Source organism: Embiotoca jacksoni, unplaced genomic scaffold (assembly GCF_022577435.1).
Source record: "Embiotoca jacksoni isolate LCO1_2020_lvr unplaced genomic scaffold, fEmbJac1.0.p SCAF_7, whole genome shotgun sequence".
In the NCBI taxonomy this organism is placed as follows: domain Eukaryota; kingdom Metazoa; phylum Chordata; class Actinopteri; family Embiotocidae; genus Embiotoca; species Embiotoca jacksoni.
Window position 1 is genome coordinate 7678852 of NW_027185425.1, and position 22521 is coordinate 7701372.

Genomic DNA, 22521 nt, shown 5'->3' on the forward strand with positions numbered 1-22521 from the left:
GTACAGAAACTTTAGCAGTAAATTGTAGTTAAAGTATTGAAGTAAAAGTACTGGTTTGGTCTCTGACTAATATATTATTATAAATAACATCATTAGATTATAAATACTGAATCATTGGTGTATAAGCAACATGTTTTTGTCGTAGCGGCTGCAGGTGGAGCTAGTTTAAACCTCTTTGTGTCAAGCTTTATTTACAGGGACAGCAGATAATCATGAACTGATTATGGGGAGAGGAAAGAAAAAAACAAAGTTCTGACACACAAATTGGTTTTCACTTTTTTGGTCTTTTTCTCTAATTTATTATATATATTTTTTAGATATTAAATCATTTAAACATTTCTTGAAAATAAACCACTTGAAAGGTTTAGAGGGAAAAATCTCCATTTGGTGGAGCTGTTAGCAACTCTTACACATCTTAAATGTGATCCCAACTACACTGTTTTTTGTAAGATGTCAGAAACCAAACAGGTTGGAAACTACTGCTTTAATCTATCATTGTATCGTAAAAGCTTGCTGCATTGTCGATTGTATCAAATCTTCATCCTTATAAAATCTGGCAAATAAAAGAAGTGAAAGTATAAAGTAGCATCAAATGGATATACTCAAGCAACCCAAAATTGTACTTAAGTATTGTACTTGAGTAAATGTAGATACTTACTTCCCAACACTGGAAAAATACACTCGTAAAAGAAGGTGGAAATAGCATGCTCAACAGATGAGTGAAACTTAATGTTATCAACCAAAACAGAACCATACAGAAATGTGCAGCTTCCTGCTTAAAATAATTACACAAATAGTGCTGGTGAAAAACAGTTTGTTTTTTGAGAGGAACTGTAGTTTTACTATTGAAAACCAAACCATATACACGGCGGCCGCACTTGCCGTGTTACCGGCCGCGTCCTGCAGGTGGCGCTGAACTTTAACTAAACAACCCGACTGCACAGGAAGTACAGCAGCACCAGAGCAATGTTTGCTAGTTAGCAGCCGGTTAGCATCGTGGTCGGTATCATTCCTTCCGGAATTGGTTGAAAAAAACAACAACAACAACAACAACAAAAAAAAGCAGCTTTACGTGCAACCACTAATTCAAAGTTAATGTGTTGTCGCGCCGGCGGTTTGCGCATGTTAAGACAATGTCGGACAGAAAGCGAACAAGAGAGAAGGAGGAGAGACGAGACCACAAGAGACACAAGGACTCGAAACATGACTTGGAGAAACTCAAGACACACTCGAAAAAACTCAACCAAGAAGTCCAAAAACTGAAACATGTAGAGACCTTGTGAGTAGTTTTCGCTGAGAGGTCTTCTTTTGAACCCCGCAAATAAATGCGACTTAACTCCTCTTTTTCCAGACACTTCATTTCCCTTTGGGTGATTTTAGCTGAGAAATTTGGCGACGTGTAAAGTTTGCCTGCGTTAAAAGGACCTTTGCTGAGTTTGATTCTTTTTGTTTGTTTTGCAGTAATAATAATAACCATCGTATAATCTTTCCCCCCCTCCCCATGCAGCTATGAGAAACCTCCTCCGGGACTTATTAAGGTAACGACGTACGCACAAAACGAGAGACAGCTCACGAGAAAGACATTGTTTTTTTTTTTTTTGTGTTTTGTTGGCATTACTACACTTTTTCTTCCGACTTTGGTGACGGTGATCGTTTCTGTCGCAGGAGCATGAAGAAAAACCGGAGGACTGTATTCCTGCAGAGCCAGGAAACGAAGATGCCAGGACCTTCCTGGCACACGCTCCCACCAAGGGTCTCTGGATGCCTCTGGGGAAGGAGGTGAAGGTGATGCAGTGTGAGTACAGTGACGAGACTTCCGTTAGTTTCTGCCTTGGGTCTACACACAAACATGCTGCTTACAGTTGTAGCTGCAGGAATGAAGTCTTTAACAAGGTTGGTTTTTTTTTTGTAAAAAAACAAACAAACAAACATTGTAAGGTTGTTGTTTTTTTTTTTTTTACAACTGGTGATTAAAAACCAAAATGTTCTGGTACAGCAAGTGCCAACACATTACGTGTTGAGCCATGATTGGTAAGATTGCGTGCAAGGCCCAGAATAAAGAACATTTTAAACCTGGTCGATGTAGACAAAACTTGAATCCAAAGTAAAGTCTGATTCATAACGTCCGCAAATACACAATCAAAGACGCGCTGCAAAACAAGTTGTTGTTTTTTTTTGTGGTTTTTTTTTTTACAATGTATCCCCTTTGGACCCTTTGCACAGTTATAGAAAGGAAGAGTGGATGTGGGAGGGGATGCTCATGATCAGGGCTGAGCAATGAATCAATCTAATATCGAATATAACCAGAGACTTGACATCATCTTAGATTTTAGATATTGTAATAATGTGCTGCGGCGCAAGTGTTGTCTTTTTCCTGCTTTTAAAGGCTGCATTACAATGAAGTGATGTACTGTACATGCCGTGCTATTATTTGCCTTTAGCCACTTAGTCATTATATCTACATTACTCATGAATATTTATCATTTAAAAAGAAAAAGAAAATGTCCCCTTGTGGGATTAATGAAGTAACTATCTATCTATCTATCTATCTATCTATCTATATATCTCATTGTGTAAATATTTTGGGGAAAGCTCCAATAGTCATCCCTACAATGTTGTTAGATATCGATATCAAAGTGTTTGGTCATAATTATTGTAATGCTTGACTTTATCCATATCGCCCAGCCCTCCTCATCATCACTTTTATCAATTAGAAGGAACTCTCTCCCATGATAATGTCCTCTGCTCTTAGTGGAGGCAGCAAAAGACACATCACAGTTGTCAATAGACTTTTATTTTGTGTTTTTACACTTCTATTGAATGCTGATTTTGACACATGTCCCTCTTTCCTGTTGACACTGTTGTTATTTGGCCAGACCAATCTCACTTTTTTATGTTTTTATGTAAAGCGCTGTTGATGAATCCACACGACACATTATATTCAGTGTCTGCATGTCCCAAAAATGTCTTAAATTCTCTGAAATCAAGGTAAATTCGAGGAATACAGTAAAATATGTTCATTTCTTCTTTAATATTATAACTCTTAAGTTATTCATGTTTTCTTGTGACTAATCAATTGTTGCAGGATGTCATCTGATAGGTTCATGATAACGCCTTTAGTAATAACTATCTGTTCATTAACATCACAAAGCTCTTAAAAAAAAACTCTTACATCTATGTCGGTGAGTTTAAACAAATATTTTTATTAGCGAAAGTCGCAGCAGCACTTGAACGTCTGAAACTATAGGTGGGAGTAAACCTCCACTGTGAGTGGGCAGCGGACTTAATAGGTGATAAATCTAATCGCAAGAACTTGACATTTGGCACTATGTCCATGGTTTTTCCGACAAACACGACGGACTAAAGATTAATAATGGTGTTGTGGAGATTACTTTCTGTCCTTTTGACAAAACAAAGACTGTCATTATATTCAGTGTCCATTCATTCCTTCGGCCCACACATTTTCATGCTGTGTGAACCGTCAGGGACGTGGAGAGTCTGCAGACACGCGCGCACACACACACACACACACACACACACACACACACACACACAGCCTGTCCACAAGTTGGCATTTGTACTGCAGAATCTGAGCATGACTCGCTCTGCTTAATCCTTTGAGAAAATGTTTAAATGTATCATCCTGTTTAAAGGAACAGGGAGAATTCACTGTCGGCAACATTTCAACGCAGAACTTCTTTAACGATGTAAGATGGAATTTACCTCACAAAGACTCGCAAGTTATTCACAGAAGCTCCTCCACCACTTGAAGTGCAGACCATTAAAACAGTGTGAAATTGTTCTTCAATTCTTCACTTCTGGTCTGTGAAGAAAAGTGATGATGAATTTTAAATGGTCTGTGTTTCATAATGAAGGCAAACATTTTGGAAAACATTACCAGATGAGCAGATGTTTGTGACTTCAATTTGCTTCTTTTGCCTTTTTTTTTTTTTACATCAGGCACACATGAGGAAAACTTTTCATTTAACTTTAATCAATTTGTGTTTTGTGGGCTCGTGTGCTTCAGTGAAGGCGGTGGGTTAGAAAAAAAGCTACATGTTAATTTGTTTGACAAAATAATCTTTAACTCAGGGTCCGCCTACTAGCGACGAGCTCAGCCTTCATCTGTGAATACAGTTTGTTGAGTTGTCACTGAGCTGGTTCAGTCATCAGCAAGTACAGAAACAACGTCACATGATAATCGGTGGTCAGAAATTAATTCACATGCGCGTGTGGTAATTTATAGCAACTGATCTTAACCATGACTGCTGAGCGTATCCTGTTGAATTGCTGTTAAAGGTCATGTGATGCGATTAAAAGCTTTAGAATGAGTTCCTAAGTTGGGTTATTTAGTCAAACCACTGTTCCCCCCCCGGTGAAAAATGTACTGTTAAAGCTCACTCTTCTGTTTCGTAGGGAAGCTGCTACCATGTACCTGATCTGTTACTCCTCCCCGAAGTATACACAATGAGATTTCTTTCATTTTCTGCAGGCTGGAGATGCAAGCGCTACGGCCACAGGACGGGAGATAGGGAGTGTCCTTTCTTCATCAAAGGCAACCAGAAACTGGAGCAGTTCAGAGTGGTGAGCTAATTAACTGCTTAGAAATATTTTCTATAGCCAACCTATAGTCACCCATAAAGTCTATGAAATAATACCCTACAGTCAAAGAATTTAGGTTTGGTTGTGGCAAGGTCAAGGAGACTAAAGGTTTGTGTCTTGAGACCTCAGCGAAAGTCGGGACACGTCTAGTTCACACATGTGGGCTGCAGACTTCTTCACACAGCTTCCTCCACTGTACCTGGAATGGAAAAATACCCACTGCAGGAACACAGGCTCTGCAATGATTACCATAAATGCAACTGTGCCATATTTCCCTACCTTGTATTGTCTCCATGTTTTTAAAAGTGCTGACACAACGCTGTTAGGAATATGTAGAGTTGGAATAGTCTCCTGGATCTAATGTGAATAGCTGCAGCTCTTATTCTAAGTAAGTAAATGTGTTTTTTCCCCTCATTTTTCCTAGTATGTATTGACGCACTGTGTTATATTTTTTTTTTAGGCTCATGAAGATCCAATGTATGATATAATTCGGGAAAACAAAAGGAATGAAAAAGAAACCAGGTATTTGCACTAATTATTCTGGGATATGTTTGTTTGTTTGTTCATATCTTGTGCCATAATTTCCCTGAGTAATAATTAAATATCTTTCATCTGGTATGAAGAGGACAGACAAAGGAGAGTGTTGAGGCTGCAGTCAGATGGTTAGATCACACACTTGAGAACCCTCAGCGAAGTGCAACAATCTCAGATGACCTGGAAATTCTCTCATGGTGGCTGGCTCCCTGTGCCGGTTTCTAGCGAATTGTGTTTGACACCAGGATGTTTGAACTTGTAGTGAGTTCACTATGCAGGCTCTTTGTAGGGGTGTGTGTGCACATGCAGAGCAGCGGCAGCGGCAGCAGCACACACACTCTCGTGTGTGTTTTTGCATGCCATACAAAAAGGTTATTTAAAGGCCAGTGGCGCTTTGAAGTCTGAGTTGCATGTCTGTGCCACATCAATTTTTGCATCTTCTTGGAAAGGGAAATGAAGCAGTCCAACCTTTCCCAGCTTAGTTTCGAACTCCCTGCACAGTCCCCGGTTGTGCTTCACATGTCAGTCTCCTATTAGTGCACTTATTGATAAAAACATTAAATGGAAAATTTAAGAATTTTTTTTTTTTTTTATTTTTTTTTTTTTTAACGAATTACCTGCATCTATAGTTTGAAAGTTCATTTTCTTACACTACTTAAAGGTTAAGATATTTCCATTTTAATGTTGGACTGATTATTTTCTGACTTGTGCCCTGAGAGTCTTCTTTCCTACTATTTTATATTTCATTTATTTTTTATTGAACTAGCACAGATTTTGACATACAGGGTATTGTTCGTCTCATTTTAAAGGATGGGTTCAGATTTTTTTTTTTAGTTTGTCTAGAGATCATACTGAATAAATCTTGGTTGCCGTAACAACTCCTACTCTCCATATGGGCCCTGAGGCTTTTCTCCCATAATGCCATATCCTTTTGGGCTGTGTTTGTATTAATCATTGATGAGTGTCTGTGAGATTTTGCTCTCTTTTCTGACTTTCTGTTACAGCCTGGGGCTTTATTATTCATACGTGTTACCTTACATTGTGAATTTGATGCCTGACAAAGGTGTGTGTGACTGGAAAAGTTGAAAACGCTGACAATGAGCAGGAATTCTCCCACTTTCGGTCCATTTGAGGAAACCAAAGAGACATTTAGAATATCTTGTTGTAGGTCACGAGTTGCTGTTTTGGCGGACTTCACTTCGAGGACTAAAGGTACGCTTTCAGGAGAAATGCGACGAGTGTTCTGATGATCATTCTGCTTCCTCTGATCTGCACTGCTGTAAAAGAGTCCCGGTGCATGTACGGGAGCACGTAAATGTTTTCGAAGAGATTCCTGTCAGGCTTCAGTGCACTTCTGATATCATCACTCCTGGTGCACCAGCTCTCTTTTCTAAACAAGTGAAAGGCCTGCAGTCCAGTGGGCCTCCAAACACTTCTCTTGTTCTTATTTTCTGACACGCGTGTCACTTTTTATTGAGCGATGTGGTGGGTCCTCCCTCGTTCTGTGATGCGTTTCATGTTTCCTTCCTGAGCCAGATGAGGTGGTGTCCTTCGACCACCAGACCGAGTTAGGAAACAGCTGGAACCATGTTCAGTCACTGTCGTTGTGCCATTCGGTTCCAACAATAACTATTGACTTGTCTGTTTTAGTAGTGAGAGGGCCACGGTAAGAGCCAGCTACACTGTACCCTACAAGTCCTAATGAGATGATGATATTAATTCAGGTTTATTGGCCGTGAAGTCATTATTGATTGTGTCCTCCTATTGATGTTAGGACAAAAACTCTGACCTTGGTAGTCGTTTTTGAAATAAAATTGAAAACCTCATCTGTCCTCTAGCAACGTATTTTAGCAACAGGATGGCTGCATTATTCAGGCCTGGCCCTGCGTTCAGAAAATCCAGCTCAACACCTGCACTCCTAACAGTTACTTGTCACTAGAGGTTTGCGGCACGTGGCTAACTCCACCTGCCATAAATGCCGGCACTGGAACAATGATGATGATTTTCTCAAGGACGTTTCAGCTGCTTTCCAACCCTGGCATCTGAATTCGCATCAGCTGTATTTTTCTCCCTGCATTTCACTCTAATTCCACCTCCTCTCTTCTCCTCTCCGCCCCGCCCTTCCTGTTTCTAGGATCCAGCAGCTTCAGCAGCTGCTCCAAGACACCACCTCTTCCTCTTCCTCTTTTGACTCAGACAGCTCCTCCTCTTCCTCCTCCTCTTCTTCTTCCTCTGACCACCATCGCAGCAAGAAGAGGAAAAAGAAGAAGGACAAAAAGAAGAAAGACAAGAAGAAGCGGAAAAGGAGGCGAAAGCACAAGTCCTCCAAAACAAGTGACCGCTCAGATTCAGATTGAAGGTTTGGAACACACTGACATGTGAACTCGAATACGATGTGCTTGAACGTAGGAGGAGGGAAAACGAAAGAGCAGCAATCGTACGTCTGATATCGAAGTGAAGGGTGTGCTCCGGAGTGCATCAGTCAGAGCTGCACCCTGGAGACTCCCTTAAGCCTTTTCTCTGCGGGTTGAAACTCTGGAAAGACTATATATCCACTGCGCATGATTCCCTCGCCCCCCTAAGGATGACGACTTGCATTTAAATCCTCTCTGTTAGATCATACAGCGCGGCGTCCGCTGGAATAGCTGCTTTAGTAAGTGTGTGTAAGTCTGCCTTGCTGCATATGCGTGTCAAAAAGTATTTGCTGCATTGGTAATGAATCTAAAGTGGTAGGGAATGAGCCTGCTGGTGGAAGAGATAATGTTCTTTCACGGGCTCTAATAAGATAGCATGTCAGCAAACACAGTGTGTCATTAAGAGATTGTATTTTCCCCCATATTTTGTTTTCCTTGCCAGCGCACTGGTTTTAAAAACTGATTGTAGAGTGTGTTAAACGCAAAGAGGTGGAAAAAAAAAAGACTAAATTAACCGTTGGCTCGCAGTTAAAATATGTTTTCCACACAAGCCAGAATGTAAATGCTTGTGACCGTATATAAATATTTGGAATAATTTGAGGTTGGAATATGCTTCGTTGCTCCGAGAAAAGCCACAGAGATGCGGAAAGAATGTATGTGAATACGTTCCCTTATTCTGAGAATAAAAATGGCTCTTTTTCTCCCGTGTTTACCCAAATCTACACCGCAAATCCAATCATTTTGGCCTTGACTTAATGTTTGTGACACCATTTTTTTTATGTTTCTGAATACATACAGTAATGTACTGCAGCGAAACTGCACCGAAGTGTGATCATTAAGACGTACGCAGCACAGTACTGGGCTGACCTTCCCAAGAGCCAAAGAACATTTTTCTTTTGATCTTGTCCCGCTACCAGTCCGAGATTACTTCAGAGAGTGTTTCTCTAAAATCATTTTGTTGTCTGTAACTTACACAATGTTGAGCAGTCCTCCCGCTCTGTGTTTGGCTGCCATCAGCACCACAGCAAATTGTGTTCTCCAACAGCAGAACTGCGTTACATAAAAAGTTAGCGGAACCCAGCAGCTCACCAATAACTACTTCAAACACGATTTGTCCTTTAGGCCACATGTGAGGAAGTCGGATGCTTCTCCTTTTCATGAGCAACACTTTCTGAAAAGAATCCCTGAGGAAATAAACTAGAAGCATTCCCTCTTCCTAATGACCCTGATAGAGAGACAATTACAGCAGACCTACAGGGAACAAACAAACTAGATTTCCATTTAGATTTGTGTCTTAGGCCTCTGAATAGTTGAAACGCTGTGGGGAGTGTGTGTTTGTTTCAGAAATTACAATCCCATGAAAGAGTGACGGATATTACAGCCATGAGAGTGTTTTAGTTGCTATTGAGAGCATATTTTTGTATTTATTCTTTCATCCCTCTCCCCTCTTTACTCATCTGCTTTCTGTGGCAACTGTCTATCGGTTTTCTGGTGCTTTGACCAATAAGCCAAGATAAATCAGCTTCACTGAAACAGGCTGTACCACGCTGACTTTTCTTTTTGAGCAGCACAATGAATCTCCCAGATGAGATCCAGTCGCAGGAGCAGCTCAGAGGGAGGTTGTGCCACGTAGAGAGAATTTGGCCAGTGGAGAGTCTTTATTGAAGCACTCTGTCTTCTTGGACAAGGGACAGGTCAGACTGAGTGCCTGGCCAGACTCTGTGTACAGACTAAGCATTTGAAGAGTTGCACTTATTTTGTTCCTCAGGCTCCGTGTTAATAATATGAATATTAAAAAGAACTGTTTGTGAAACATAGGTCCATTAGCACGATAAAGAATTGCAGAGGTTCATAAGTAATCGGAAACTTGGCCACTGAATGTTTCTCAGGCAGCTGTTTGTTGTTTCAGCGATGGTTCTTGCACAAAAGAGTTCACACGTGGCCTCAACTTAATTTAGAGTTGCTATTTAGATCGAGGTGAAGTTGTTTGTCAACATGAGGAAGGAAAGCAGGATCACGGAAGTGAAGGTAATAACGAGGCTCGAAAGATATATATTTTTTTAAACTTGGAGAGATATCAAAGGTTGTTGGTTTGCCAGAATCAACAGTTGGGCCCATTTAAAAGAAAAAAAAAATGGCACAGGAGAACTAAAAAATGTGAACTTGCAGACCAAAGTGCACAAGTCTGGTGGATGAGCAGAAAATCATTTGCACACTCATGAATGCTTTCCAGAGTGTAGGCGTTCACAATTCCTCATCAACAATCAAGAGAAGACTTAATGACCAAAACCTCAGAGGATTCATCAGAAGATGCTAACCCGTGGTGAACATCAAAAACAGAAAGTCCAGGTGGGAGTTCACAGAAACATCCAAAAAGAAATGACCGATGAAACCAAAATCAGCCGCAAAATGAAACGGCTACTGACCCAGAACACCACTTCATCGGTCGAACATGGTGGCGCTTCCGTTATGACTTGGGCTATGCATGGCTGCCAATGGAACTGGCACACTGGCATTTATTGTTGGTTTCACTGCTGACAGAAACGATGTTCAGCCAAATGCACCAAAACTCATTGGACAACATTTCATCATTCAGCTGGACAACAATCCTAAAGAAGCAGCCAAACAGCTTTCCGGGGTGAAGAGGTGGAATATGCTCCACTTGCTGAGTCAATCATTGGATCTTAATTTTAACGAGCTGCTGTCTACTTGGTGAAGACGGGACTAAAGGCAGAGAGATACCACAACGAGCGAGAGCTGAGGGTGGCTGCAGTCCCGGTGGGCAAGAGCATCACCGGGGAAGATGCAAACTGTCTGCTGATATTTATGGATTGAAATCTTAAGTCAATCATCGACTGCTAATGATTTTCCACAAAAATGAAATAAATGATTTTGTTTGACTTTATGTGTGACGTATTACTTTACAAACCCTAAACGTTGGAAACTGTTATCTCCCACACAATTATTTCCATATTAATGTAAAACTTCTCAAATATAAGTTGAGACTTGCCACTTTATTGTAATAGTCATTATTTTATTTCATGCTGGATGTGCTGGCAAACGATGAAAAACAAAAAAAAAAAAAATGTAACAGTCCAAATAATAACAGTCTGGACTGCATTTCCAAACATCGAGAATGAAATCTTTATGACTGAAACACTGAACCAACTTATGAATAATATCTGACAAAAGGGAAATAAGAAGTGAAAAGGCTTCTTTGGTGAAGTGATATAAATTTCACACCACATGCTGATGGACAGATCTTCGACCATTGTTTGTGAAACAGGATGTGTTCAAATCCAAAGTGAGTTACACAAGCTGGTAAAAAAAAAAAAAAAGATAACTGAAACAAAAGAAAGCAGTCCAATGTTTACGGTGTACGAAGCAAAACCCAAGAGTGACACTACATTTTATTGGATGCATTGTGACCACTTTGCATCATGCAGTATTTTGTTTTACCGTATGGCTGAGCTTAAAACTACTCCACTGCCACTTTGCTGTCTCAGATAAAAGGATTATTTATTCTGTGAGCTCTCAGATTGAGTCTTGAACCCTCTCAAGCTGGAGCCGGAGATGCAGAGCCACAGTTTAACTCAATGACGCAAATAACACGGAGGAATAAAAGACAAGTGTTTTTTTGTTTTGTTTGTTTCAGTCTTCCCTAATGGGAAAGCACAAAAGGAGAGCAATTAAAAACTCTTATTTTTGGATGAGGCCCGCTTGCCTTCACAGCCTTTTTATGCGGTCAAATTGACAGTTTAGTTGAGGACACAGGCTGTCGTCTAAATAGGCAGAGCTTTGCATCCTGTGTTTTCAAAAGAGAAAAACAAACAGAAAGAGAGACGGAGAGATTTCTGCCGGATGTGTCACTCCAGATTATTTACCAGGACGAGCATGGCTCCTGTATTAATCCTCCTCCTGCTGCTCCTGCTGTTTGGAGACGAGGATGAGCTGCAGGACTGTCTGCGATACACTGCTCTCCAAAAACACACAGTTTGTGCTCAATATCACAGACAGAGATTGATATAGTTCTATAGTCTGTCCTTTACCCATGAAATCTCGTGAAATGCAACATAAAACTGTGTAGGACACCAACATAAAGAAACATTAGAAGGTCATAATCCCACCCTGCAAGCAGGAGGGCAGAGAGCATTCAATAACCATGAATTATTGAAACCACTGTTCCTGTTTGCCTTCACGCTCCAGCAAGACCAGGAGGCAGATATGCTTTTGTTTTATCCATCACTGTGAACAAAAAAAGATGTCTCCTCAGTGTTTCAGTTATTTGTTCAGATAGAATCTCTTGCGCTGTAAATCCACTTCATTCAGACAGTCGCCGACATTAGGTGAGTGTAGGTAAGGCTACTGTTCACAAGAGCAGCTCGGAGTAACAGTATCAACAAAAGTCTCTCTTTTTAAATCATCTACTCAAAAAGAATTAAAGATGCACTGTAGCATTCATCCGGTGATAGTTTTAAAAGGATGACGTGTTTTTAATGACAGAAAAGCTTCTGAAATGTTATTAAACGAAAAACATTTAAAGATTAAAATGAGTGGAAATATGCGCAAATGTTGGTTTATAATTTCAAATATTTTAATGTAGCAATAAAGCAATTTTTTCTTCTGTTTTCTATTTTCTTGATTTTTGAAAGTTCTTTAGAATAAGTCGTACATCTCTTGTCTAAATGCCATGTTATATTGTGTATATCTTCTATATATGTATGCATATCTAAATTGCCTTTTGTCGAAATCTAAATAAACGTGTGACGAATATTCAGAAATATAAAGCAGTTGTCAAACAAGAGATGCATAAAAAAAACCACCTTAAAAACACATATATTATAAATAATAATCAACTAAAATGTTCTTCAGTGTGCCAAAAGGTGTAATTTACTTAAAAAGTACAACTACGCTATTTAACTTGTTGCTCATTAGCTACATTGGATAACACCAATGTTAAACGCATTCCCATCCTTTATTTCAAATATTTAATGAGATAATTCAACTTTAAACGATTTGTTTTTATTATTAGGTTTACTGTAATTAACCAGTCAGGGTGGAGACAAGGTTGTAAATCACAGTTCAGAGCTGCAATAAAACAAGTAGCTACTTTGCTGTTTATTATGATTGTTTTGTTGTTGTTGTTGTTTTTGTAAATTCTGCTGATTTGTGAGCAGTTAACCGGTGCAGCTCTGCTTTCGTGCATTCACGCATCCTCTGTCTGGCATCAGCCAGCAGACGGCAGAAGAAAGGAGGAAGTGGAAACATCAGCACTATCTCTACAGCGGAGGGAGGGAGAGACCGAGGGAGGGAGAAAACACCAATGAGTGACACACACACACACACACACACATTCCCAACACACACACACAAACTCCGGACATCAGCGCTTCAGTGGAAGAAGTGTCCTCGCCTTGTCAGGTTTGTCAAAGCCCGTTTTCCACTCTTGCAGAAATGTTGGTGAGATTGAGCGGTTTGTGCGAAATGTTCAGGATTCACTCTGTTTTTGTGTGTGTTTTTTTTTTTTTTTTTGGGGGGGGGGGGGTGTTTGGATTCGCTGAGCTCTGCCTCGATCAGCGTCTGTTACATCGTAGCGAGATAACGCCGTTTCTTCCTGCCTATTTGCGGCTCTCTCCAGCCTGCGTCCACCTCCTTTGCCTGTCCTTACTTTGTGAAGTGGCCTCAGCGGCTTTGGGCGCTGTTCTTTTATTGACATGCGTGCGTGCGTGTGTGTGTGTGTGTGTGTGTGTGTGTGTGTGTCTGTGTGTATTTTCAGGCACCGCCGCTCACTCCGCTTTCACAGAGAAAACACGTTGAACTGCGGTGAATAAATTAAACTGCCACTGAATTCGGTCTCTGCGCTTGTTTAGTTCTCGCACAAGTGCACAGAAACGCTGCAAGTTGCGCGTTTTGCAGTAGATGTGCTGCGAGGGAGGAAAGCGAGGTTGCGGCTCCCCGGCTTTATTTTCTTGAAAGTGCACGCTGCTCGTTTGATGCAAAAAAAAAAAAAAAAAAAAAGAAGTGGTGCGGTTATAGATGCGTCCGTCTCTCCACGCTGCTAATTAAAGAGCTGCTTTAACGGTGTGCAAGTCCAGCCCGGCGTGCTGGCCGCACCGTGGGCCTGTGATTAGGCAAGACGGGGAGGGAAAGAGGCAGACAGCCACTGATGCATGTCAAAGCTCGACTCTCTGCTACACTATGTACAAAAAGCCAAGACGTCAAAACGCTTAATCATCTGAAAGTTTCGCTCATCCTCTGACAAGAGTTTCATTTACTTCTGATGTTTCAAACCTCCACATCAGGAGCCCCCATACGTTTTCATATGACACCCCCCCGCCGCCCCCCATTAAGTCTTCCACCCAAACTTTGGTGTCTTATGACCCTTTTAAAGAAAGCGGCAACGACCACCTGTGACCCCTTAGGATAGATTGTAGCCGATATTATGTCTATAGCTTGAGACTAGTTAACTTCTTCTCTAATGTTTCTGCCTTGTTGCCCTGCTTGTTGTTGCAGATTTGTGTGGTTGCCTCTGACTTTCAGGTGGAGAAATGCTACATTAGACCTCAGTTTGCAAAGATGTTGCCCTAAGTAGCCCCCTTGCTTTTCATTTTTATGAGGATCGAATTTAGAAAACGTTAATACTTTAAATCCATGATTCCCATCCAGAGCTACATCCTCACCAGGGGGGTACGTCTACAGGTATCAGTTGTTTCATGGAAAAATTGTGGAGTAGTTCTGCTAATTTGAAATATGTATTTATCAATTTTGATTTAATTTCAAAAATGTTATCTCGTTTGAGTTTTGAAGGAAAATGCACTTGCAAGTGGGATTATAAATTGGTATATGTTGAGTTATATTGAGTTAACTTGCAGTATTTGTTACCAGCTATTGTTGACTGTAAAGGACTTGTTGCACTTTCCCACCCACCTGAATCAGTACCAGTTCAACAGTTCATGCTAAGATTGCGAGTAGATGACAAGTAGAGTCTGCAAAAAAATAGTCCAAATTGATAGTTAAAAGTGACAAATAAATGTAAGTACACATGCGCGTTTTGCAGACAATTCCCGGGTAACTTGTACGGATTCACATATGCAGCCACAGATCCATCATTGTGCTTTCTCTGTAGAGAAACACTTTTAATAATTCAATGCGGCCGTCTCATTTATTTTTATGACACAAAACCTGTCTGATAAGTTGCACAAAAATGGCAGAGACTCACTGCTGTAGATTAGAAACTAAAGCTATTCCTCTACCTATACCTCTGGTCCCACTGCGGGACCCACTTAAAGGGCCCTTGATTATCTGAGGATCCCACTTCAGCAGCTGCTGTTCTATTACTCCCTCACGAATCACACAGCTGTATTATAAAGCAGCAGCAGCAGCTCCAACACACAGCATGCCTCAGCCCTCTTCCTCATATCAGCCGGCGTGCCGCCCCTGGGGGCTGCACTGTTTTCTTCTCTCTGCCCCCTCTGAGCAACCTCTGATACAGTGAGAGCCTATTTACATGCCTTGTTAGCCACCGAAGACGCCCCTGTTGTGATGGAACCGCATGCGTGTCGGCGTCATCGTGTCAACTCGACAATAACCATGGGCAAAACATAGCCTCAAAACAACAGCGCAGGGACGTGTGCGGCCATGTCTCTCAGACGCAGCCATACGGGCCCCCCTTCTCAAGGGCCTGGCTCTAAAGGGACGCGTCGGGGTGGCGTTTTCCTTTGGTTCAAGCGCCATCATTGGAATGTAATCGGAGTAGAAAGTTGGAGGTTATTGTCAGGTTCTTCGTTGTTATAGATGTCTATGAGGATATGCTGTCATTCGATAGGAGGTCAGATTTTCGATCAGAAAGACATACTTCAGAGATTCCGTGTTGCGTCGTTGAGGTTTTGGCCCACATGTGCGTCCTGTCTGTGAGACTGTGGTTGATAGCCGGTTAGAGACTGATGTTTGGTTTTAGTTGCAGGTCTGGCAAAACCTTAGCAGTCAAAGAAAGCAAACCATACTTGGGAGTAAACCACCACCTTCAGCTCACTCTCCTACTGACTCGGTATGTGAGGTTTAGTGAGTGCTCAGCTTCGGCCATGTAGCTGTCCAACTTCAAAACTGAAGCGTGCCAGAAGCATCATATTTCAGTTTTACCGCCACCTGAGGGACCTATCTGTCAAAAAGAATGCACACGCATGTGAAAACAAGTTTTATTGGCCACAGCAAACCCCCCATTTCTTGTTAGCTGGTTTGCTCAAATAAATATTTCTTTAGCCCTACAGGGTCTTAAAAATCAGTGCTAGAAATGAAGTGTTGCAACGCAAGAGTGAAAGAAAAATGAGGAGGAAGAAATACGGCTGACTTTACTAGCACCATAAGTCAAAAGCCAAATAAATTGCTGGAATTAAACATAAGTGCTTTGGTCTTTTGTTTTAAATACTGAAATATAATCCAGGAAATCAGATTAGTGGAAAGAGGCCGACATGGAGAGGCTTGGAGGAGGATGCGCGCCTGCCCTCGCTCGCTGAGTTGCATCACATATAAGATTCCTGGTGTGTGTCTGTTTGACACTGCCTACTGTTTGGCATCCTCTCACCACTTCCTGAAGTGCAACCTTGCTAATTTCCTGCTCCTCTCGTCTGACAGTCCTCCCCTCCCTCCCTTGTAGGTTGTTATCTTCTTCTCATTAGCTCACTCGCTCACTTGCGTTCACACATATGCTATCTCTCTCCGTTGAGCTTCCTCTTCTTTCCCCGTCTCTTGCACTTTCTTCTCATTTGCTCACTCCCACATAGCAACAGAACCCTCCATCAACTTTCTCGCTCTTTGTTGTTGCTGCCCGAGGGAAATGGAGGTATGTAAATTGTGTTCTCCCTTGATGTATGCCCGGCCTACTATCTGTCCATCTTGGTAAACTCATTTCCCCTCTTTTTTCACCCAGAAGCTCAAGATCGCAGCATGACAGTTACGTCAAAAACCTCCGGACCCTGAGGTCTCTCTGTCCCTTTTGATGTCTTTTTGTGCTAACAGCCATTAAAAGTACTTATAGAAAAACTGCCCTGCCATTTCAATCTACTGGTATCCTCGCTTGCAGCACACACTGGCATGCCTGTCATTCTGCAGCTCGAGGCTAGATTACTTCTCCGCTCTAAATTAGATGAATGTTGCGGTGTATAATTGCTCCCTGTGGTATGAAAGTTAATTAAAACAGCATGTAGGTGCTGAAGGTGCGATTGGAAGATGCCAGACAGCCAAACAGACATCGGTGGGGGAGAAGAGATCTCATAGGTGCTGCTGCCATGTTCTGCTCTTCAGTTTGCTGATTGTTGCCTCGGGCTACTGTTTTATGACAAACTGTGATCTCTTAGCAGTTACATAAGGAAATACACTCATGGGGGCATTTTGACCTTTTACCCCGTGCTCTTCTTTACATGTTGTGTACCCCGGGCGCCGAGTCCATCCTTCCTCAGAATATGAGTCGGTTCAAGCCGAGAACATCGACTGGCAACTTTTTCAGTAAAAGTCTAGTCTCCATGCGGTGTGAAGCAGCCCTAGATGACCCAGAAACTGATACGGGTCCCCCTGCGTGCTCCCTCTGCCCGCCGCATTCCAGCTGTGGTACGGCCGCAGAGCTCGATAAATACTGTGCGAGAGGTTATCCAGCTCTCTTACTGTGTTTGAGGTATTTAGCATCTCCCAGCTAAGAGCCTCTCAGCCTCAGAGCCTACTGACCCAGTAGGATAAATGGTTAAATAGCCTCTCAGTCCGACTAGTACATCCCTACTCCAGCTGTGTGAGAGGCTCGAGATGACTTCCCGTATAGTTGGCCACTTTGTCATGATGGCCCAGTTGTGAGTGGGCATTAGGGTCTACTACACTGTATGCCGTTGTAGTGGGATTGTGCACGTGTGTCATGGCTGTTAACATCACAGTGTATGATTTATGGCATGTGTGCACATGTGCTGCAGAGATTTGCAGAATTTCAGTGCTGTGTCAGTTTTTATTTTTCTCCCAGGCTTGCCTACGTCATTTTCACAGTAGCTGCATGCTGGTGTGTCAGTATGACCCAGGTGCTAAACCCAGGTTTCCTTCAGCTGTAACCCAATTATAGCTTTTCTCTTATGTGCGTATGGGTATGTGTTTGTACATTTTATGTGTGGATCTGATCCCTATGGGTGGTGTTTAATAGTATGGGATTGATTGATGTGTCTGTTGCGGTCCATATACAGATGGTAGCTGTCACACTCCCTTGCTTGACCATCAATCCATACACCTATGCTTCCTTTGATTCATCTATCCTTGAATTCATCCATTCACACATCCATCGTTCTTTTTTTTTCTGTCCATGAAAACATGATCAACAAATGCTCAACCAAGCATAGGAAAGATATTGCTGAATTCATCTCTGATCTGATCTAAATGGTTTGGAAGGGATCAGAGGTGAGTTTGAATCCCTTAAACTAGGGGGAAGGCTGTGGCTCAGTCAGTAGAGTGGGTTGCACACTAATCAGAAGGGTTGGTGGTTCAATCCCCAGCTCCTCCTGCCCAAGCGCCCTGGAGCAAGACACCGAACCCCACATTGCTCCCGATGGTGTACCATCAGTGCGTTGTAAGTCGCCTTGGATAAAAGCATCAGCTAAATGTAATGTAATGTAACCCCTAGAGGGGGTTGCAGAAAACCTGATGAATTACCTAATGTGATGTCACTTGAGGGTTTTTCTAATACTAAAAGAGAAGGGGGTGTGGAGCTTACCAGACCCCTGTAACCTGATCTCTGCTTGAGGCTGCCAGGCCTTTGCTACATTAACCTTTTAAAGGATAACACACTAGAATCTGAATTGATTTTTAATGCTTTTTTGGGTCTTATTTGGTGACATCTGTGGGGGAGGCTACTCTTTCAACAGCAGCCACTACAGGGTTCCAGGATGTTCTCAGTAGTGTGTTTTGTAGGCTGAGTGTGAAGAGTATCAAAGTCCTAATCAGTCCTTAAGAGTTCAAAGGTGTTCTCCCCCCATAAAATCAACAAGTGCTTTATGGCTCTCTGGCTGACTTTTGAACCACTTTATGAGCCCTTGCTGCAGACTTTTCTTGAAGAAATTACCCACAATCCTTAAACGTCCTAACTAGTACTATACTGGCATTGTATTTAATGAGGAGAGTTGAGGTTATGTTGATCAATGCTGTGATGGTTTGGTGCACAAGGATCGGGGTGAACTTTGGGCCTGATTCAGTCTGTTTTTAAGAAACCTTCTAACTTAGTTTTTTTTTATTTTAGACTTTCATTTTTACTTTATTGCCAAACATTTCAGTCTTTTCCTTGAGTTTCTCTCTTTTTCATTCTCTTTTCGAAAGTGTTTGAAGAGTGATTATGGAGTCTCAATTTCCTTTCATTTATATATTGATTAGAAAATGACTCTGTTAAGATTTAATTTGTTCCTTGCTGTGACTGGAAGGGAAGCAAAAATACAGTATGTGCTCAAGATACTGGCAAAATGTGTACCTGTATGTGTGTGTGTGCAACTTTTTATAACGCACATTTTCGGTGGTGTTGTTGCCTCCAAAGCTTTACCGCTCAAACACGAACCCAATTTTAGATGGAAAGTTCTCTTTGGTATTTCCCCTCTTTTTTGCTCATAGCTGCATCTAGCCTGTTCATTTCAAGTTATTTCTGTTAACCTGTGAGTAGAGTCGTGGGGAGAGGTGCAATAACGCAAAGCTAAATGTGCTGTATGATTAATGTATGGGCTGAGATTAAGGATTTGAACCCATTCTGTCACGACGTGCGCGCCTCCGCGGTGTCAACTTGCCGCTGCAGTGTTTACGAGTCAAGGCTACCTCCAGAGACAGGAGATTGAGGAGGAGTGGAGGGCCTCTCGTAACATGCCAAGGTCACCGGCTCACTTGTTCTGTTAAACTGGGGAACTGCAAGCCTTCGATTGAAGGTGTTATGATTTATATTGGAGCTGCCTCTGAGTCTCTGAATAAATGAACAGGGACATTTGAGAAACAAAACACTTTGATATGTCCCTCTCTTATTTACTTCTACTTTCTCTCTCTTCATGTCTCGCGTGTGAAAACTTTTACTAGCTGACCCTTTGTCTTTATTTTTTTTAAAAGTTCTTGCATTCTCATCACTGCTTCTTCCTTCATCCCTCATCTTCATTTTCTCAACAGAGTTGTCCACTTATACACTCTGCATATACATCTTGCCCAGTTTCTGACCCCCACTGCCCACACACTGAACAACAACAACAACAACAACAACAACAACAACACCACCACTACCACCAGCAGCACATGCTCAAAGCTTCAGTGTTCTTCTCTCTTGCTGCCAATGTGAAGCTCAGTAGCAGCCTGAGTTGCGTTTCTGTGGGCTGTAGCCAGCCAGTAAAAAATATGAATAATCACCGTCACACCCTGATGATGCCTTTCGTCACTTGTTTGCAACAAGAAAGTGTGATCTGGAAAACAGGTCTTCTTTAGGCCTCCCAAAGCCTTCCTTAGGGGGGATGCTGATGCCATCAAAGAGCAACAGGTGAAACTCATTGAGAAGCTTAAACCAAAGAGCTCTTGGATGGGTCTTATTTTCTTTACTCTGTGGAAGAAGCAATGTTTCAACTTGCTTTCACATTCCCTGTGTTTATTTTCTGTCCACACAATGTTTGAAGTCATGCAAGAATTGAGAGATTTTACATTTGTTTCTGTTAATTTCCCAGGCTGTTTGGTCTATCAACCACATACATTTTTTTTTTTTACAAAAAACGCAAGCAAACTTTTCATTAGACCCTTATTTGTCCCTTCACTGCCTTATGAAGCCGGGAGCTGAGTAATTGCTACAGCATATTAGGCTTCTGGCTCAGTTCACTCTTTTAACATTGTTAAAAGAAGAGTATTCTTCTGTAGAGACACTTGAAGGTGAGACAGTTTTCTTTGGCAGAGATTTCTTCCTCTTGTTTTGTGCTTATCAATGTTTTTGTTTATTTTCAATCCTGCCAGCTATGTTTCTATAGATACAGGTTTTTCCCTGCCATCTGAGAATAAACATCAAGGAGTATTTTGGGTCTCCCAGACTGGTTGAATCATCGCGCTGAGCTCAGGATTCTGTCGCCGTATGTGGCCTCAGCAGATTCTCCATCTGTAAACCACCTGCCTTACCCTGTGTCACCCTGGCTGGTCGGTGCTGGCCACACATCAGAGATTTCCATTTCCTGTGGATGCTACACGTTGTCACTGTGCTTAGGCCTTATCTTATTCCCGGCTATGTTGAACTGATGAATACCATGGTACAGCTCAGCTTGATCAGGCTCAGCATGGCTCTCTATTGGGAAAAGAGGGGTATTGTAGTGGCAGACAAGCTGGGTTTAATGTTGCCTTCGGGGTTTGTTGCTGCGTCTGTTCTTTTGTTGTCTGGAGGGGAAGCTTAGCACCCTGTGTTTGTATTTTTGTGTGTGTGCATGTCTGACTTGTCTGGCTGCATTTTCCAGCCCAGACAGTGCAGCAGAAGGAAGGCACAGGAAATACCAAGGGCAGTTTTACAATAGAGAGCGAACAGGACACGCTCTAAACCTGGTGAAAGTTTCTTTACATACACAGAAGGAGAAGTTTCAGGTTTGAGTTAATACCAAGAAAAACAACCATGGTTTACACGAAAAGTGGATTTGAATGTACTATAAAGGCCTCTTTTGAACTGCAGTTGAAAGGTGAACCACTTCCTGCCGATATCTGCATGTGAACTGATCCATTTCCTGTTGACAAAGTCTGAAGAGAAAGGTCAAGAGGTGTAGGCACAACCCCACAACCCGAAGTGAATCGTCTTTCATGTTTTTAAACATTAAACTGTATCAATTACAGGACAGGCTGACAAGGGAAGCATGTGTCTGTTTCCATACTTTTAGTGAAAAGATGTATGGGGGGGGGGGGGGGGGGGGCTGATATGCACCGATTACATCATTCCAATGACATCGTACCCACAGCAATGAAAGCCTGGCCTGAGGAATGCCCTCCACTGACCCCCCCCTCCTCTCCCCCCTTCCCCACTCTTCCTCTGTTTCTCTGTTTCATATAAATGTGGGTTACATGCAGTTAACCCATAAAAGGCAAAAATGAAGTTCCTTGAATCGCATACCCAAGTCCATAAATAGACAGACTTTACCCTCATTTCAACTCTCTCTGCTTCTGTACCACAAGCAAAGCCCCCACCCATGATTTTACTGTATAACTTGACAATAATAAGGCGGCTACTGGCAAAGTCCCAATGAATGGCTTCTGTAGGACTCGGGCAGGGCATACAGAAGGGGATGAAAGTGTTTTAGCAGTGGCCACTCACCACACTGCTAGGGTGGAGGCCGAGCTGGCATTGCCACTGGCTCGTGACTGAACAGGCAGGGCTGAGGCCTGTCAGTGGGTAAACACAGGGAGGGAAGGGCATTGGTGCAGCATATGGTTTAAAAAAAAAAAAAAAAAAAAAAAAAAACGTGAGGGATAAATAAATAATAGGAGAGTAGTGGAGAGTGGGAAGCTGAGGGGCAGAGCTATAGGGTTAGCAAATTAAAGGGTGAGCCCAAAGATGGGACATGGGGCATCTGTCAGGAGAAGGGGGGGGTGTTGTGGTGACAGGGCGTAGCATGTGTGAAGTGGAAGCCGGGCAAATAAACTCAGGAGACAAGAATAAAAGAACAGGGAGGAGTATTTCAGAGACGGTACTCAAGAAAACCAGCAATACACTGAAAATATTTTTGAAAATCCACCCCACTATATTGTTCTTTGCAAGCATGAGCTCATGTGTGGCTGTGTGCAGTGGTGTGATACTGATGAGCCGTTGGTGGTTGGTGAATAACATTGTGCCTCCAACAGTGCAGTCAGTCAGTCGTTCAGTGTAGTGTAGAGGCGAGGACCAAAAGAGTGTCGTGGTGAAACCGGGTCCTGAAACTACCCAGGACATGCGTGCTGGTGGGTGTTTTTGCATGTGTGTGTGTGTGTGCGCGGG

At 42.2% G+C, this 22521-nt stretch overlaps 2 protein-coding genes across 5 annotated transcripts in view; both read left to right on the forward strand.

The window, feature by feature from the left end:
- The first annotated feature begins 964 nt into the window (after nt 1-964).
- rp9 (RP9 pre-mRNA splicing factor) lies at nt 965-10453 on the forward strand. The gene is made up of 6 exons (XM_069176631.1): nt 965-1279; nt 1508-1538; nt 1666-1795; nt 4493-4584; nt 5063-5124; nt 7271-10453. Exons 1-6 carry the CDS (start codon nt 1134-1136, stop codon nt 7491-7493), a joined length of 684 nt encoding a protein of 227 aa, XP_069032732.1. The 5' UTR covers nt 965-1133; the 3' UTR covers nt 7494-10453.
- A 2414-nt stretch (nt 10454-12867) lies between these two features.
- elmo1 (engulfment and cell motility 1 (ced-12 homolog, C. elegans)) overlaps nt 12868-22521 on the forward strand; it is a 100076-nt gene continuing 90422 nt past the window's right edge. For 3 of the 4 annotated variants that reach the window (XM_069175763.1, XM_069175766.1, XM_069175767.1), the window contains exon 1: nt 12869-12971. The gene's annotated coding sequence lies outside the window, so the exon portion shown is untranslated. Of the gene's footprint in view, nt 12972-22521 lie in introns of all 4 variants that reach the window. The other variant, XM_069175765.1, reaches the window with a different exon arrangement.

Excerpts from the sequence above, each read along its gene's own strand:
- rp9 (XM_069176631.1), top strand. The coding sequence starts at position 1,134 with ATGTCGGACAGAAAGCGAACAAGAGAGAAGGAGGAGAGACGAGACCAC. Across the intron at positions 1,796-4,492 it reads GGAGGTGAAGGTGATGCAGT|GCTGGAGATGCAAGCGCTAC; the intron begins GTGAGTACAGTG and ends CATTTTCTGCAG. Across the intron at positions 4,585-5,062 it reads AACTGGAGCAGTTCAGAGTG|GCTCATGAAGATCCAATGTA; the intron begins GTGAGCTAATTA and ends TTTTTTTTTTAG.